This window comes from Phyllostomus discolor, chromosome 3 (genome assembly GCF_004126475.2).
Source record: "Phyllostomus discolor isolate MPI-MPIP mPhyDis1 chromosome 3, mPhyDis1.pri.v3, whole genome shotgun sequence".
Lineage (NCBI taxonomy): Eukaryota > Metazoa > Chordata > Mammalia > Chiroptera > Phyllostomidae > Phyllostomus > Phyllostomus discolor.
This window is the reverse complement of record NC_040905.2, coordinates 1,142,261-1,155,634: the sequence shown is the minus strand read 5'-3', so window position 1 is coordinate 1,155,634 and position 13,374 is coordinate 1,142,261. Positions and strand designations below refer to the sequence as shown.

The 13,374-nt window shown below is 59.0% G+C and overlaps 1 protein-coding gene across 1 annotated transcript in view; it reads left to right on the top strand.

Moving 5' to 3' along the window:
- The first annotated feature begins 289 nt into the window (after positions 1-289).
- DDX4 (DEAD-box helicase 4) overlaps positions 290-13,374 on the top strand; it is a 38,737-nt gene continuing 25,652 nt past the window's right edge. The window contains exons 1-3 of the mRNA XM_028516439.2: positions 290-407; positions 6,408-6,471; positions 11,393-11,470. Of these exons, the coding sequence (XP_028372240.1) occupies positions 336-407; positions 6,408-6,471; positions 11,393-11,470 (214 nt within the window). The 5' untranslated portion in view covers positions 290-335. The remainder of the gene's footprint in view (positions 408-6,407; positions 6,472-11,392; positions 11,471-13,374) is intronic.

The following is a 13,374-nucleotide window of genomic DNA, read 5'->3' as shown; positions in this document are numbered from 1 at the left end:
GCCCCCTCCCCGTCGCTCGGGGCCCCTTCGCAGGAGGAGGTAAACCTGCGACCAGCCTTGGGGGCGAGCGTCTCGGGGGCTGCCCAGGGCGTTCGTTACGCGAGTGGTCGCACCAGCTTGCAAAGACGACACGGGTGGCACTACGTGCCACCTCCCCGCGAGAAGCCAAGCGTAGTCCCCTTTTTTCCAAGGACACTGGCGGGAGGATGACCCCCTAGCTGAGAAGTTTCACGCGTCTGCGAGGCGGTGATCGCCGGTGCTTCTGGAGACGCGGCTCTGGTGTAATTGAGGCCCAATGTGTCTGTGTTTTCACGAAAACAGAGCGGAAACCCACCATGGGAGACGAGGACTGGGAAGCGGAAATCATCACGCCCCACCTGTCTTCCTACGTGCCCGTGTTTGAGAAGGTAGTACAATTGAAAGTGCACAGTTCGTAAGTGCTGCGGGTTGGATCCAAGTGGAAAAATCACGTGGTGGGAAGGTTTTGGGCGAACTCCTATTAGATTTTAGTTCATTTCCTTCTGTTTTTTTTTCCCCAAACATGTTTTTATAGAGGTGGTAATGATAGGAAAATTACAGTTGCAATTTTTGATTCTAGCCTTTTCATTTTTCACCATTCCATATTGGTTTCCTAAAAATAATTTCTTGTGGTTATTTAACATTTCATGGAAAGGCTCTGCCATAATATAATTGATTTGCTAGTGGTGGGAATTTGGATGTTGTTAGCTTTTCACTGTAACAGTGTCACAAATATCTATGGCTTATTTGTTTTAATCTGGGGGCTTTTTAAAAAATGGAATGACTTGATCAAAGAGTATTTTATGGTTCTTTTTTCTCCTGGTTCTCAATGGAGTTGTTATAATATAAGTTTAATTCACAGATGCACTTTCTCCAGTGGACTTTAGTAGGCAGCTGTCTGATGTTTATTTTTTCTTTGTCTAAGATTTTGTCTTCGTCAAGTATTCTCCAGACAACGCACTGCACTGGAGCATGTTGTGCGTGTTTGTTGCGTAAGGTGTCTGAAATTCCGTATGGCTGACTCGCATCTCTCCGATGTACCTTTTTAGAACTTTCGTGCTATTCACTAACCTACCTCATTTCATGATACTGGGAATACTCATTTGAATGTAATTTCTGTTAACAAATCTACCTTATGATTCTTTATACATACGTGTGTGGGTCTGATTTGTAGCAGATTTCTCCGTCTGTCTGCAGACGTGACACCTGGTGCTGGGTTTTGCGGTAGCTATTTGGCCTGTTTGACTCGGAGGAACATGGCACAGTTAACTGCCTTGTTGCCTGCCCTGGCTGAACATAAAGGGCCAAAGCTAGTGAGTCTGCGACTTTTTAAAATGACATTTGTATGGAGGGGAAATCTGAGCCCAGTTTTATTCAGCTAGTTTCTTTCAGTGGCACAGTTTTGTTTTTGTTTTTTTTTTTTCCTGAATGTGTTCTGTTTCGTTAAACTTGAAGTAGCTCTGAGACTGCCTTGGATGGACCATCATATCTGTGATCGGCCTTTTCCGAGTGCTCCTCAGGGTTTCACCTGGAGATCTAATGTGGACACATGATTATATCATTTTGCGTAATCGGACACTGTTCTTCTGGTGGCTGTTAGGCTGTGCCAGTTTTAGATTTTGAGGCGAGTGTGCCACCCGAGGTCAGCAGCAAAAGGTGTGAGGTGGGGACACACCTGATAATCTAACAGGTGTGCAGTGCAGACAACTGAGCACGCAGGGGTTTGCCCGCTGCCTTGGAGCTTGCTGGGGTGAGTGGGGGGGGGGGGGCTGTGCTCGAGGGCGTGGCCAGCTGGGCAGGGTGGGGCCTGCTTCCTGGCTGCAGTGCCTCCTGTTCCGGGACCTCGCAGGGGTCACTTCTCTCTGACCTCAGGGCCTTCCCCGTGGCACGTCTCAGCAGGCACGTACTCTCACGATTAAAGTGGAAACAGCTTTAAAGAATTGGTCCGTCCACAAGCAAAGTTCGTAATATCATTGAGATAAGCAAGCTTGCACTTCTCCGTGCACAACACTACTGAAACAGCAGGAAAAAATGGGGTCCTTGGACATCGTTGAGTTGGCAGGCCTAAGGAAGTTGAAGTGCTGGTGCCTGGGGAAGATTTCTAGCAGTTTCTGAGTCTAGGCATCACCGGGGTGCGGGAGAATAGTGTCTCTCTTCATGGAGGCACGGAAGATCACGCGTGCTGCGTAGGGCCAGCTGTGGGGGATGGACAGGGTGCTCCTCCTTGAGTCTTAGAGGAGGGTGGCAAGGGCAGAGGGCCACAGGGCCCAAGGAGGCTAGAGAGGTGGTGGAGAGGCTGGTGGAGCTGGTCCAGAGAGCGAGAAAAGTGGGCGCTTTTGGAGGAGGGCAGGCAGAAACCAGGCCGCAGAGTCTGGTCGGAGGTGGGGCCCGGCTGGCCCCCAGGAGCAGGGGGGGCTGAGCCTCCGGTTCTTGCTCCTCCTCTCGGCCGGCCCCTGCCGGTGCTTGCAGTGGGTTCTGCCGCTGCAGCCTGGGGTGGATGGCCTCAGCCTGAGTTTTGATTGCTGCATGTTTTTGTTTGGGGAAATTGCTTTTACGTGGAAAATGCTTTCATGCAGAAATGAGGGCCTGGGTTATAAGCTCTTACAACAGTCACATGTATTTCTGGGCTTTGGTGGTTACTCCTACATTTCGAGGTGCTTTGCTCTTTCCTGTGTGACCGGATAGCCCCCTGGAACCTCAGGTCTGCGAGTGACACCTGAGACTCGGCGAGTCCTGGCTCTGCCCGGGCCAGTGGAGTGGCGTTAACGGCACGTGGCAGCTGGGCAGCTGACGGAGGGGCGGGGGGGGGCCGGGCCTCACCTGGGGCCTGAATGGGCTGTGCTGCCCTGCCTGGACCCACGGGCCGGAAGGAGGGTGGAGGGCGGCAGTGTCCGCACCGTGGGGCTGGAGCGTGTGTGAGACCGAGGGGGAGAGCTGCACTCACTGTCTGTTCAGAGTTTACACGTGTGGGGCACGCCGGCGGGTGTGGCCCGTCTGTCCAGGGTATGTGGACGGCCTCCCTGAACTCTCTTTGGTGTGGGGCCTGGAGCAGGAGGTGAGATCCTGGTGTCCGGCGCAAGCTGCTGTGCGGCCCCGATGCTTTCCAGGGGGTTTTGGGCCTAAAGTGCGAGCGGTGTCTGCAGAGGCCCTTGCGGGGCTGGGCCGGAAAACACAGAGCCGTGGGCGCTGGACCTTCAGCTGGGCGGGGGAGGGTGTCTTCAAGGCTCACACGTGGTCCTGCTGGAAGTTTGTTTGAGTAGCAGACCCCTGTGTTTAAAAAGAAAAACAACTCAGCTTGTGAATGGAAGCACTCTTTTGCTTGGAAAAGACAAAAGACTTACAGAAGCACGATGTTCCGTAATGGAAGATAACGAGGGTGCTTACAAGGGAAAAGAAATTTGTTTATCGTAACAAGTAGATGATTTGCAGCTGTGTGTGAGGAGTGCCTGTCCTTGCGTGTGCTCTTACGGGTACGCGTTTTGAATTTCCGAATTGGTTCACCCGGATGCCTTAAAAGGCTGCACGTGGTTGACAGTGAGGTGTCCACAGTGAGGTGTCCACAGTGAGCTGACGAGAAGGCCTGTGGCCTGCCGGGGGCGGGGGCAGTGCTGAGCACAGCGGGCGAGGGGCTCGCTCTCACGGGCCCCGTGTCCTCCAGGCGGGGGCAGGACAGGTGCATTCGAGAGCCAAGTAATTATCAACAGTGAGCAGTGCCGTGAAGAAAATTGGGGAAAGTGTGTGTGTGCGAGAGAGGTGTGTGCGTGTGACAGAGGCACAGACAGACAGACAGAGGTGGCCGGACTGCAGTCGGGTGGTGAGGGTTCGCCTCCCTGGGACAACAGAGCACCTGGTGCAGAGGCCCCGGGGAGGGCGCGGACTCGGGGCCCAGGGCAGCAGGAGGAGCCGTGTCCCAGGGCTGCTGTGACGAGTGCCCGCAGAGGTGGGTCCTGGGGGGGGTCGGGGGGAGAGGGCGTGCAGGCCCGACGTGCACTACGCAGGTGTGCGCAGGGCTGCGCCCCTCCTGGAGGCGCCACGAGCCAGTCCGTGACCCCGCAGCTCGGGGCGGCAGCTGCCCCCCGCTTCCTCGGCTGTGTCTCTGTTGGCGTTGTCTTCCTGCGGTCCCCTCCGCGTCCTCGCGGACGGCCTCCACCTTTCTCTCACCAGGACACCTGTGAGGTCGGGGAGGCCCACCCAGGAAGCCCACCCTCTGGAATTACAGTGCGGGCACTTTGCCCAGATAGGGCTGGATGTCTGGGGGCCCCCCCTTAGCCTCCCCCCGCAGGTCTGGCCAGCGCCCAGGAGGCCGGGCAGGTGGAATAGGAAGGAGAGGGAAGTGGAGTGGGGGCTGGGTCCGGCGGCGGAGCTGCAGGCAGAGTTGAGCGGCCGGGCTGGATGTGGGAGGAAGAGGCCCCAGGGTGCTGGCTTGGCCTTTCAGTTCCAGCCACCAGACGGGTGCCGTTCGCGCCCTGGGAGGGAGGGAGGGGCTCCACGGGAGAGGACGGGTGGGGGAGGGTGGTGCAGGGCTTCTCCGTGTGTGGTGGTTGGGTGTGACACTGGTGTGGTCCCGCGTCGGGGAGGGTGTTCGTCGGTCAGGCCGTGGGGCTGCTGCTCAGGAGAGGGATCGTTGGGGCGTGTTCTGTGCATCAGTGGGACTTGGAGGCGTGAGACTGGGTGAAGCAGAGCTGGGCAGAGGGACACTGGGATGGCTGAGCCGTGGGCCCTGGGGCAGCCCAGCGTCAGGGGCCAGCGAGGAGCCCCAGGGGCTGGCAGAGCGGGCAGCAGCCAGGGGTGGGCGGGACCGGATGGACTGTGCTCCGGAGACCAAGTGGGGTTCCACCCCCCCCTTGCAGGACGCACTGCCTGCAGCAACCCAGTCCCTCCTTTCCGGGTCGCCCGCCTTTCCCTGCAAAGGAAGGGTGGGGGCTCCACCTGGGGGACTGGGGGGGGCTGGGGAAGGGGGCGGTAGCTGGAGGGGACTAGGACGTCCGTCCTTTCTAGGGTGGAGAAAAGGGTTGAGGATTTTATGCTGAACTGATCACATTGAACACATTTTTTGATGTTTCAAAACTTGCCTTGAGATCGGTAAGTTCCATGTATGTGGGGTATTGAATTCCAGGCCTGAAGATCACCTGATAACAGGTGTCCAGGTCTTTGTGCCGGAGCCTCTCCCCGCCTTCTGCCGGCTCTGCAGCCGCTGCACAACCAGCCCGTTCTGGTGCTCTCCTTGCCCCGTCCTGCGCTGGCCCCTGAGGAGGAAAAAGGCCTCTAGGGGTCCCCTTTGAGAAGGGAAAGGGGGTCCCCGGTTGGTTCTGATGTCTGTGACGGCAGACATCGCAGCTCTCTCCGGTGCCCCGCACCCCCGAATACCGGGGGTGCACGTGCCTTTCGGTTCCTCGGGAAAGTGACTGGAAGACACTCAAGCCTCGTGAAAGCCGTTTAGGGTCTCTTGCGAAAGACACTTTAGAAAATCACCTGGGGCCACCTGACGTGGTGCCCTCCCTCCCTCCCTCCCGGCAGCAGCTCTGGGTCTGTGCTGGAGGGGTGCTGTGGAGGCAGGCCCTGCAGCCCCCCCCCCCCCCCGCTGCCCCCCGCTGTGTGGCCACGCTGATCCCGGCTGCTGCTGCTGCTGCTGCGTGGGGGAGTTTCAGAGCACGGCTCCCTGGGGAAGCTCCTGTGGGAGGAAGCCACGGACTGGATTCACGAGGGACTCCCGGGGGCAGAAGGGAGTTTCCTCGGGCGTGGGTTCCTTTCTGCGGGCCGGAGCACGTGGGGACGCGAGGGGAGTCTCACAGGTAGAGGCCGCTCCGCACTGCTCCCCGCCTGCCCTGCCTCGCCCCCGCCGACGAGTGGGTGTGCATGCCGCGCTCCCTAAGCTGGGCTGCGCGTTGGCGGCGGTCACTTTGTCCACGTGTCCCTCGGTCAGCGTTCGCTTACAGCACAGTGTTTGGTTATACTTCTCAAGTTCACGGGTGGCCAGGCCTCCGCTTCAGTGGTCAGCAGACTCTTTCCCTAAAGAGCTGGGCGGCGAGTACCGTGGGCTCTGCAGACCGTCCAGCCCGGTCACGGCTCTGGGAGCCCAGTGGAAGCAGCCACACACGCGCCCAGACGGAGGAGGGCGGGGCCTCCAGCCCCGGCTCCCTCCCGGGGCTCCCTCCCGGCTGCGGTGTGCCCACCTCGGTGCTGAGGGGCGTGTTAATACGCTCTCCACCCAAAGTTGGTGTGAAGATTTGGGGGCAGCTGATAAAGGAGCATCCAGTGACCCAGGCGGATGGCAGTCCGCCATCGTCTTGTTCTGAGCAGAGCCCACCGATTGAGAGTTGCTGATGTCTTGAAGCGGACGACGCGTTCTCGTCAGTCCAGGTAGAAAACCCGTCTCTCCCTCCTCACAGGACAGGTGTGCTTCGGGAGCGAATGGAGACACTTTCCACAGGAGCCCGGGCTCGTCGTCGGCAGGTGGGTGTCGAGGCGGGAGGCGGGCCCTTGCAGGTGGAGGGCAGTGTTGCGCGGGCGAGAGCTGCCCGCGGGCGTCTCGGAGGGCGTCTTCCTCGGAGAGCTCGGGGCGGGGCCGCTCCGGCCGGGGAAGGGAGACAGGAGGGCGTCCAGTGCTGTGGGCGGTTCTGTTGGCCGGGAGGGTTGGCCTAAGGCCTTGGCCCGGCCTGGACGCCTCGCGCTCGGCTGGCAGGCCGCGGGGCCCTGGCGAGAGGGCGGGCCTTTGGACTGCGGAGGGGGCTGGAGGGGGCCGACGCAGTGGCGGCGACCTGTCCGGGCAGCCGCTGTCTCTGCCGGAACTGCCGCTCCTGCCCCGAGCCAGCGGTGTCTCTGGCACCTGACGCTGCGTGGGGGGAAGGTCCAGGAGAGGAGGAGACACGCAGTCGGGGAGGCAGCTGCGGTCCCCCCGCCCCCACCCCGCTGGCTGACCTGAGTGTGCGTGGTGCCGACACAGAGGGTGGGATGGGTGGGAGCGGCAGGGCTCAGCTCAGAAGGTACCCCCTGCCGGTGGCCTTGCGTTTTGCTGAAGTCCAAAGGAGGCTGAAATGCTATTTCTGCTGCATTAAAAAATTGTAACATGAAATTGACCATTTCAACCACTTTTTAAAGAGTACAGGACAGTGGCATTAGGTCTAGCTGACTCTTAAGCGAGGCGGGAGTTGGGGGCACTGACCCCGCGTGGTCAGAGTCCGTGGGCGCTCAGGGCCCTCACGTGAAACAGCGTGGAGGGGCAGTGTGTGCGGCCCGCCGTCCGCATCTCGGACCCCCAGCCGCGCTGGGGACGCACACGCCCCCGTTGCTGGGCGGCCATCACCGCCATTCACCCCTGGAAGCGGCTCACTAGCCACGCTGATGCTTCATGCCCATGAAACGCTGGCCCCTGGCGGCCTGCGGGCGCCGCCAGGCGAGGGCTGGGGGCGCCATCAGAGGTGGGAGGGCCCGCTGAGACCCTCCACAGTCAGGGCAGCAGGGCTGGGCAGCCCACCCCCCGGTGGGGAAGCCTGGGGGGGGGGGCTGGGGGCCGGAGCTCCTCGGGGTTAGAGCGGACGTTGTCCCCGCGGTCGCGGGAAGCGGAGAGCAGTTCTCACGAGCGGCGCAGTGCCCTGGAGTCGCCTGGGCTGCTGTCAGGCCGCACCCACCGCTCATCATCGGCACCCAGTGCCGTGCTCCGTGGGGAGCGTTCATGGGGTTGCTGCCCCCGAAACAGCGAGAGGCTGACTCTGCCTCCACCATACGAGCAGTGTGCACGCGTGTGTGCTCACAGTGCTCAGAGGGCAGGTGGGCAGAGGCGGCCCGTGCGTGTCAGCACGTCTGTTCGCAGCAGTCACGGTGCGGTCGGGAGGAGGCTCGTTCTCGAGGTGCCAGAGAGAGGCTGGGTTTTGTGGGGGGGGGGGGGGAAGGTTTCCTTCTTTTGAATGCCAAAGCGTAACATTGTTTTGTGTGGGATCTTGAAGAAGCTCGATTGGGAGAGCCCCCAGCTAAGACCCAGGACCTGTTGTGGCATTGCGTCCCCGGCGCTGAGGCCGCCGCCGCCAAGTCAGGCGACGAGAAGCGTGGGCTCCCCGCTTGCCTGCTCCTGAGAGCGGCCACTTGCGTAGCGCTGCTCATCAAACACGTGTTCTTGATTACAGGGAGACGCGCTAGGCCGATGACTGTATGCTGAACCAGTACCTAAATACCCTCGTGCAACCCCCCCAGAACTAAAAAACCCCCAAACTTAAAAATACAGAGGTGAAAAGAAGTGAGAGAATCTGAGGTCTGGCCCCAGCTGGGCCCCACGGACAGTCTGCCGACGCCGTCTGTTTGGGTCTCCGCACGGGCCCGCACGCAGAGCTGCCGCGTTGCTGCCCACACGCACACGCCCCTTGTGTCGCCCACGGCATTTCCTTCGCTCGCCGGCTCTCGCCCCCACACCCTTTTCGTGGCCTCAGAGTGGCCTTCAGGCGTCCTCCTCTCCGCCGTCGCTCTCACAGAACGGAGCGCTGTGACACTCCATGGTGACGGTCGGGAGCTGTCTGAGTCATCGGGGGTGTACTCTGACTCTGTCCCGGTTCAGCCAGAGAGTTCCCACTCTGGGTTTCAGATGTGAAGTGGTGACGTGGCCGCTTGTCAGGGACGCCATCTGGCCCTGGCCGTCCTCGCTCGACCTCTGGGGTGCAGGGTGATGTCCGCCCCTCCCCCCCGCATGCCCACGCCCACGCCCTTCCTTCCCTCTCTGCCAGTTACCACTCCTTGTGCCTGAAAGTTTGTGTGCCTGCCATTCCCACGTGGGCCATGCCACCAGTGTGTGACGGTTACATTCCCCTTATTACTCAGCCTTGTTTTTAAGAAAATTACACTTTATTGACTATGCTATTACAGTTGTCCAGTTTTTCTTCCTTCGCCCCCTCCACTCACCCCTCACTCCCGCAGGCCCTCCCCACACCGGTGTCTGTGTCCATGGTCATGCGGGTGTGCCCTTGGGCTGCTCTGTTCCCTGTGCTGGACTTGACGTCCCCACGGCTGTTCTGCAGCTGCCAGTTTGTACCTCCTACTCCCTTCCCCTTTTTTACCCATCCCCCAGCCTGCCTCCCCTCTGGCGGCCGTCAAAGTGTTCTCTGTATCTGTGCTTCTGTTTCTGTTCTGCTTGTTTGTTTAAAGAAGCAGACTCTTAACATTTCATATGATAAGGGCTTGGTGATGATCAACTGAGAACCTCTTTATCTGCCCTTCCATTCTAAACGATGGCTTTGCTGGGTAGAGTCATCTTGGCTGTAGGTCCCTGCTTTTCATCACTGTGAATACTTCTTGCCAATCCCTTCTAGCCTGCAAAGCTCCTTTTGAGAGATCAGCTGACAGTCTCATGGGAACTCCCCTGTAGGTAATTAACTGCTTTTCTCTTGCTGCTTTTAAGATTCTCTCTTTACCTTTAACCTTTGGCATTTTAATTATGGTGTGTCTTGGGGTGGACCTCTTTGCATGCATCTTGTTTGGGACTCTCTGCGCTCCCTGGACTTGTCTGTCTACGTCCTTCACCAAATTAGGGACGTTTTCTTTCATTTTTTCAAATAGGTTTCCAATTCCTTGCTTTTTCTCTTCTCCTCTGGCACCCTCATGATGCAAATTTCCATGCTTGAAATTTCCATGCTTGAGATTGTCCCAGAGACTTCCCTCCTAATTTTTTTGGCTGCTTTTTTCTCATGCTGTTCTGATTGGTAGTTTTTTGCTTCCTTATGTTCCAAATCACTGTTTTGATTCTTGACTTTAACCACTCTAGTGTTGATTCCCTGTAAATTGTTTTTTATTTTAATTAGGTATCCTTCATTTCTTTTCTTTTTTTTTTTTTTTACAGATTTCATTTATTTTTAGAGAAGGAGAGAGAAAGAGGAAGAGAAACATCAGTGTGTGGGTGCCTCTTGAGCACCACTTGCTGGGGACCTGGTCTGAAATCCAGGAGTGTGCCGGGACTCGAACTGGCAACCCTTGGTTCGAAGTCTGGCGCTCAGTCCGCTGAGCCGCACCAGCCAGGGCAGGGCAGGGCAGGGTGGGGCTGATTTGCCCTTTGAGAGTTTGGTAGAACTCACCTGTAAACTGTATCAGACACGAGGCACAGATTTAAGTACTGATTCAGTTTCTGTGGGATAACTTGATTTTTATTGCTTCTTGAGTCATTTGGGTGAGTTAATTTTCTCAGAACTTCTTAGGTTTTAAATTTAGGAGTATGAAGTCCACGGCAGTTTTGTCTTCTGTTGTGCTGCAGAGCACATCACGTGGGGTGCGTCCTCCCGAGGAGCGCCCGAGCGTGCAGGGCTGTGTCGGTGTCGGGTGGGCGCAGCGCCGGCTGCGGACTCGGGAGCGTCCGGTCCGGCGGGCGGAAGCCGCGCCCCCTGGAACAGCAGCCGCGCTGTGTGTGAGGCCGCCGCCGCCTCCGTTGAGTCACATCACTGCTCGAGTGTGCCCCCCTCCGCCCCCGCCCCCCGGCAGTCTCCCGGGCTCGGTCCCTCCGGCGGGGTTCCGGTGGTCTCTCTGAAGGACTGGCTTTGGCCTTGGGGATCACTCTGTTGTCTGTTGCCTGTTTTATTGAGGACTGCGCCTTTTCCCTCGTTTTGTGTGGTTTTGTTTTTTTTCTAACGTTCCAGTTGAGATGGCTGTTTAGCTCGTCAATTTTGATTTCTTATTTTGGAGCATGAAAACTTAGGTACTGATAAGTAACATTTTTATCGTACAGTTCTAAGTAGTTTTAAGGTCCCATTATCAGTTTTTTTTCTGTGAGCTGGACCATATAGATGTGTTTTAAAAGTGCCTTTCCAAGCGGGAGGGGATTTTAAGCAAGCTTGGTTTGTGTAGCAGCGTGTCCCGGAGTGCACGGCGGGCGCGGTCGGTGCTCGGGAGCACACCCCTGCTGCGGGGGGGGCGCGCTCAGCCCCTCGCCGGGCGGCTCTCGCACGCGCGTCCGGGCTCCTTCCGGCCGCTTTGCTCGCTGTTGCCAACACGCCCAGTGCGTGCGAAGAGGTCTCTGTGCGTCTGTGCTCGGTGTCCGTGCGTGCGGGGGAAGTCCACGCCAGCACACTCGCAGACACGTGTTTCTAATCTGCACCACGCGGGGAGTTCGCGGCTCCGGGCCCGCTGGCGTTTGCTGGTCTCCCTCGACCGCGTTGCGCGCGAGCGCACTCCGCCTCCCCTCGACGTCCGGTTTCTTTGCTTGTGGGTGACATGTCGTCCCCGGTCCGTTCTGCTTGGGGGACGACCTGACCTTCCCCTGACCTTCCGCGTGCCCGCCCTCCTGGCTGCTGGACGCAGCCCCCCCCACCCCCCGCTGCGCGGTCCGCACACCGAAAGGAGCGACGCGGGGCCGCCTGCCACGGCGCCGGCGAGTCTGACTCGCTGCGCGTGTCGTTCGCTTTAGACTTGGACGCGGGGCCTTCTCAGCGAGACCGCTTCGTGACGCGGGGACTCGCCTCTGGGAGGAGCTGGGGAACCCGAGGTAAGTAGCGCCGCCGCCCGTGCGGAGGCCTCGCAGCCGTGGGGTGGGGGCGGGGGGTGGGGGGGCGGGGGCGGGGCGGGGCGGGTCCGCCGGAACCCGGTGCGCGGTAGGTTTCCTCGGGGTCATCAGCTCGTCCTTTTTTCGAATGCCCCGGTCCTGCCGCCGCCATCCTCTTGGGGGACAGCACAGCCGGCGCCGCCGCACCGAACTGCTCAGACAGAACTGGTTGAAGACGGTGACGGCCGGGGCTGCCGCCTGCCGCGTGTGCTGCGACCACCGACGTCCAGCAGGGGGCGCGGGAGGGCCCCGGAGCCTCGGGCTGGGGTTTGGTGGTTCCCGGGGAAGGGCGCGCGGGAAGCTGCCGGTGTCTCCCCAGTGTCGGGCCAGGAGGCTGCTTCTGCAGGCCGGGAGTCCTGCGTTGTTGTGCCGGAGCAGCCGCCGCCTGGTCCGGCGGAGAGGGATGCCACGGAGGACGGCCCGGGAGTCCGTCCTTGCACTGGACCGCAAAATGCGGACAACACCCCGTGCTGCTTTATCGCGCTGTTCCTACAGGGCAATGAGCCGTTGCTGGACTCTCGGATTAGATGTATTTAAAAATACAGATGGCCGTTTACTTTTTATGGACTGTCATAGGGCCAGTACATAGCACTTACTATTGAGTTTATTTTATTTTATCCTTTGAAAAACTACTGGTATTTCTAGACAGTTTTATTCATTGGAAACTAAAGGTTGATGTGTGTGTGTGGTATTTCATTTGATATTTGGAAAACTTTGTTCAGATACAGTTAACACAAATGTGAAGTTTATGTTTTGACATGTTCCTGCTACCAGTGGAAATCGTTTATCCTTTGAGTGTACGCATATGTTCTGTTTTCTCAGCCTGTACGTTTAGTAAGGGGCATTGACGGTTCGGGCCGTGTAGTTCTGCAAAGAGGTTCAGGTGTGGGTTCCGTTTGCTGTTAATAACATTAGAAATTATATCTTAATGCCACACTTGGGGGAATATTTAATATCTAGGCATATTTTATTAAAGTCCTACTTTAGAACAGGTTACGTGGTGCTTTGGGTGTGGACTTGTAAACGTTGTTGAATAAAGCCGTTTTCAGTGAGAAGGGGGAAGCTGAGGCGGGTGGGACCGCGGGTGTGGCCAGGCCCGCGTGTTTCAGGGAGGAGCACACAGTGCGTGTCTGGCGAGAGTGCCCTGGGCGGCGTTGACCCTGGGACAGCCGTCCTCACGCTGCACGTGCTCGTAGGTCTGGGGGTTCCCAGGCCCGTGAGTGCAGCCCCCCCCCTCACCGGTCGTCGGACGTTTTGGTGTCAGTCCCTGCGGTGTTCTCTCTCAGAGCTCGAGTGGCCAGCACCGAGGTTTTGAAACCCACCCGTCACCGCTTCAGGTACACCCCAGACGAGCACGCTGCCCAGGGAAGGACGGCCCAGCGGCCTTGCTCCCTGGCCGCCCCCCCCCCCCCCCCGCACCTCCAGAGGGTCCCATGGAGCCCTCTGCCCTGTGTCGGGGCGTCACAGAGACAGCCGAGGCAGGTCACGAGGGTGCAGGGCAGGGCTCAAATGTGTCCCGTCGCCGGTTTGGACGCCTGCTGTTACCATGTTTTGTTTCAAACGACTCTGCTACTTGCCAGAGCGGTCTGCCCTCCGGACTCTTAGTGCGGTGGGGCGGAACCACGTGGGGAGGAGCGTTATCGGAGGGGGCTGCGGACGGAGTGCAGGGAGGGTCGCTCTCAACAGGGGGACCCCGGAGACTCCCCAGCAGAGGGGCCTGTGGGTGTGCTGCAGGGGTGTGGGGGGCAGTGGAGGAGAGGCAGGACGTGGGGCCCGCCTGGGGGGGCGGGCAGTGCGGAAGGGCCGCAGGTACAGGAGCCCGCGCTGTGGGACGGGGGTGTTGGGCC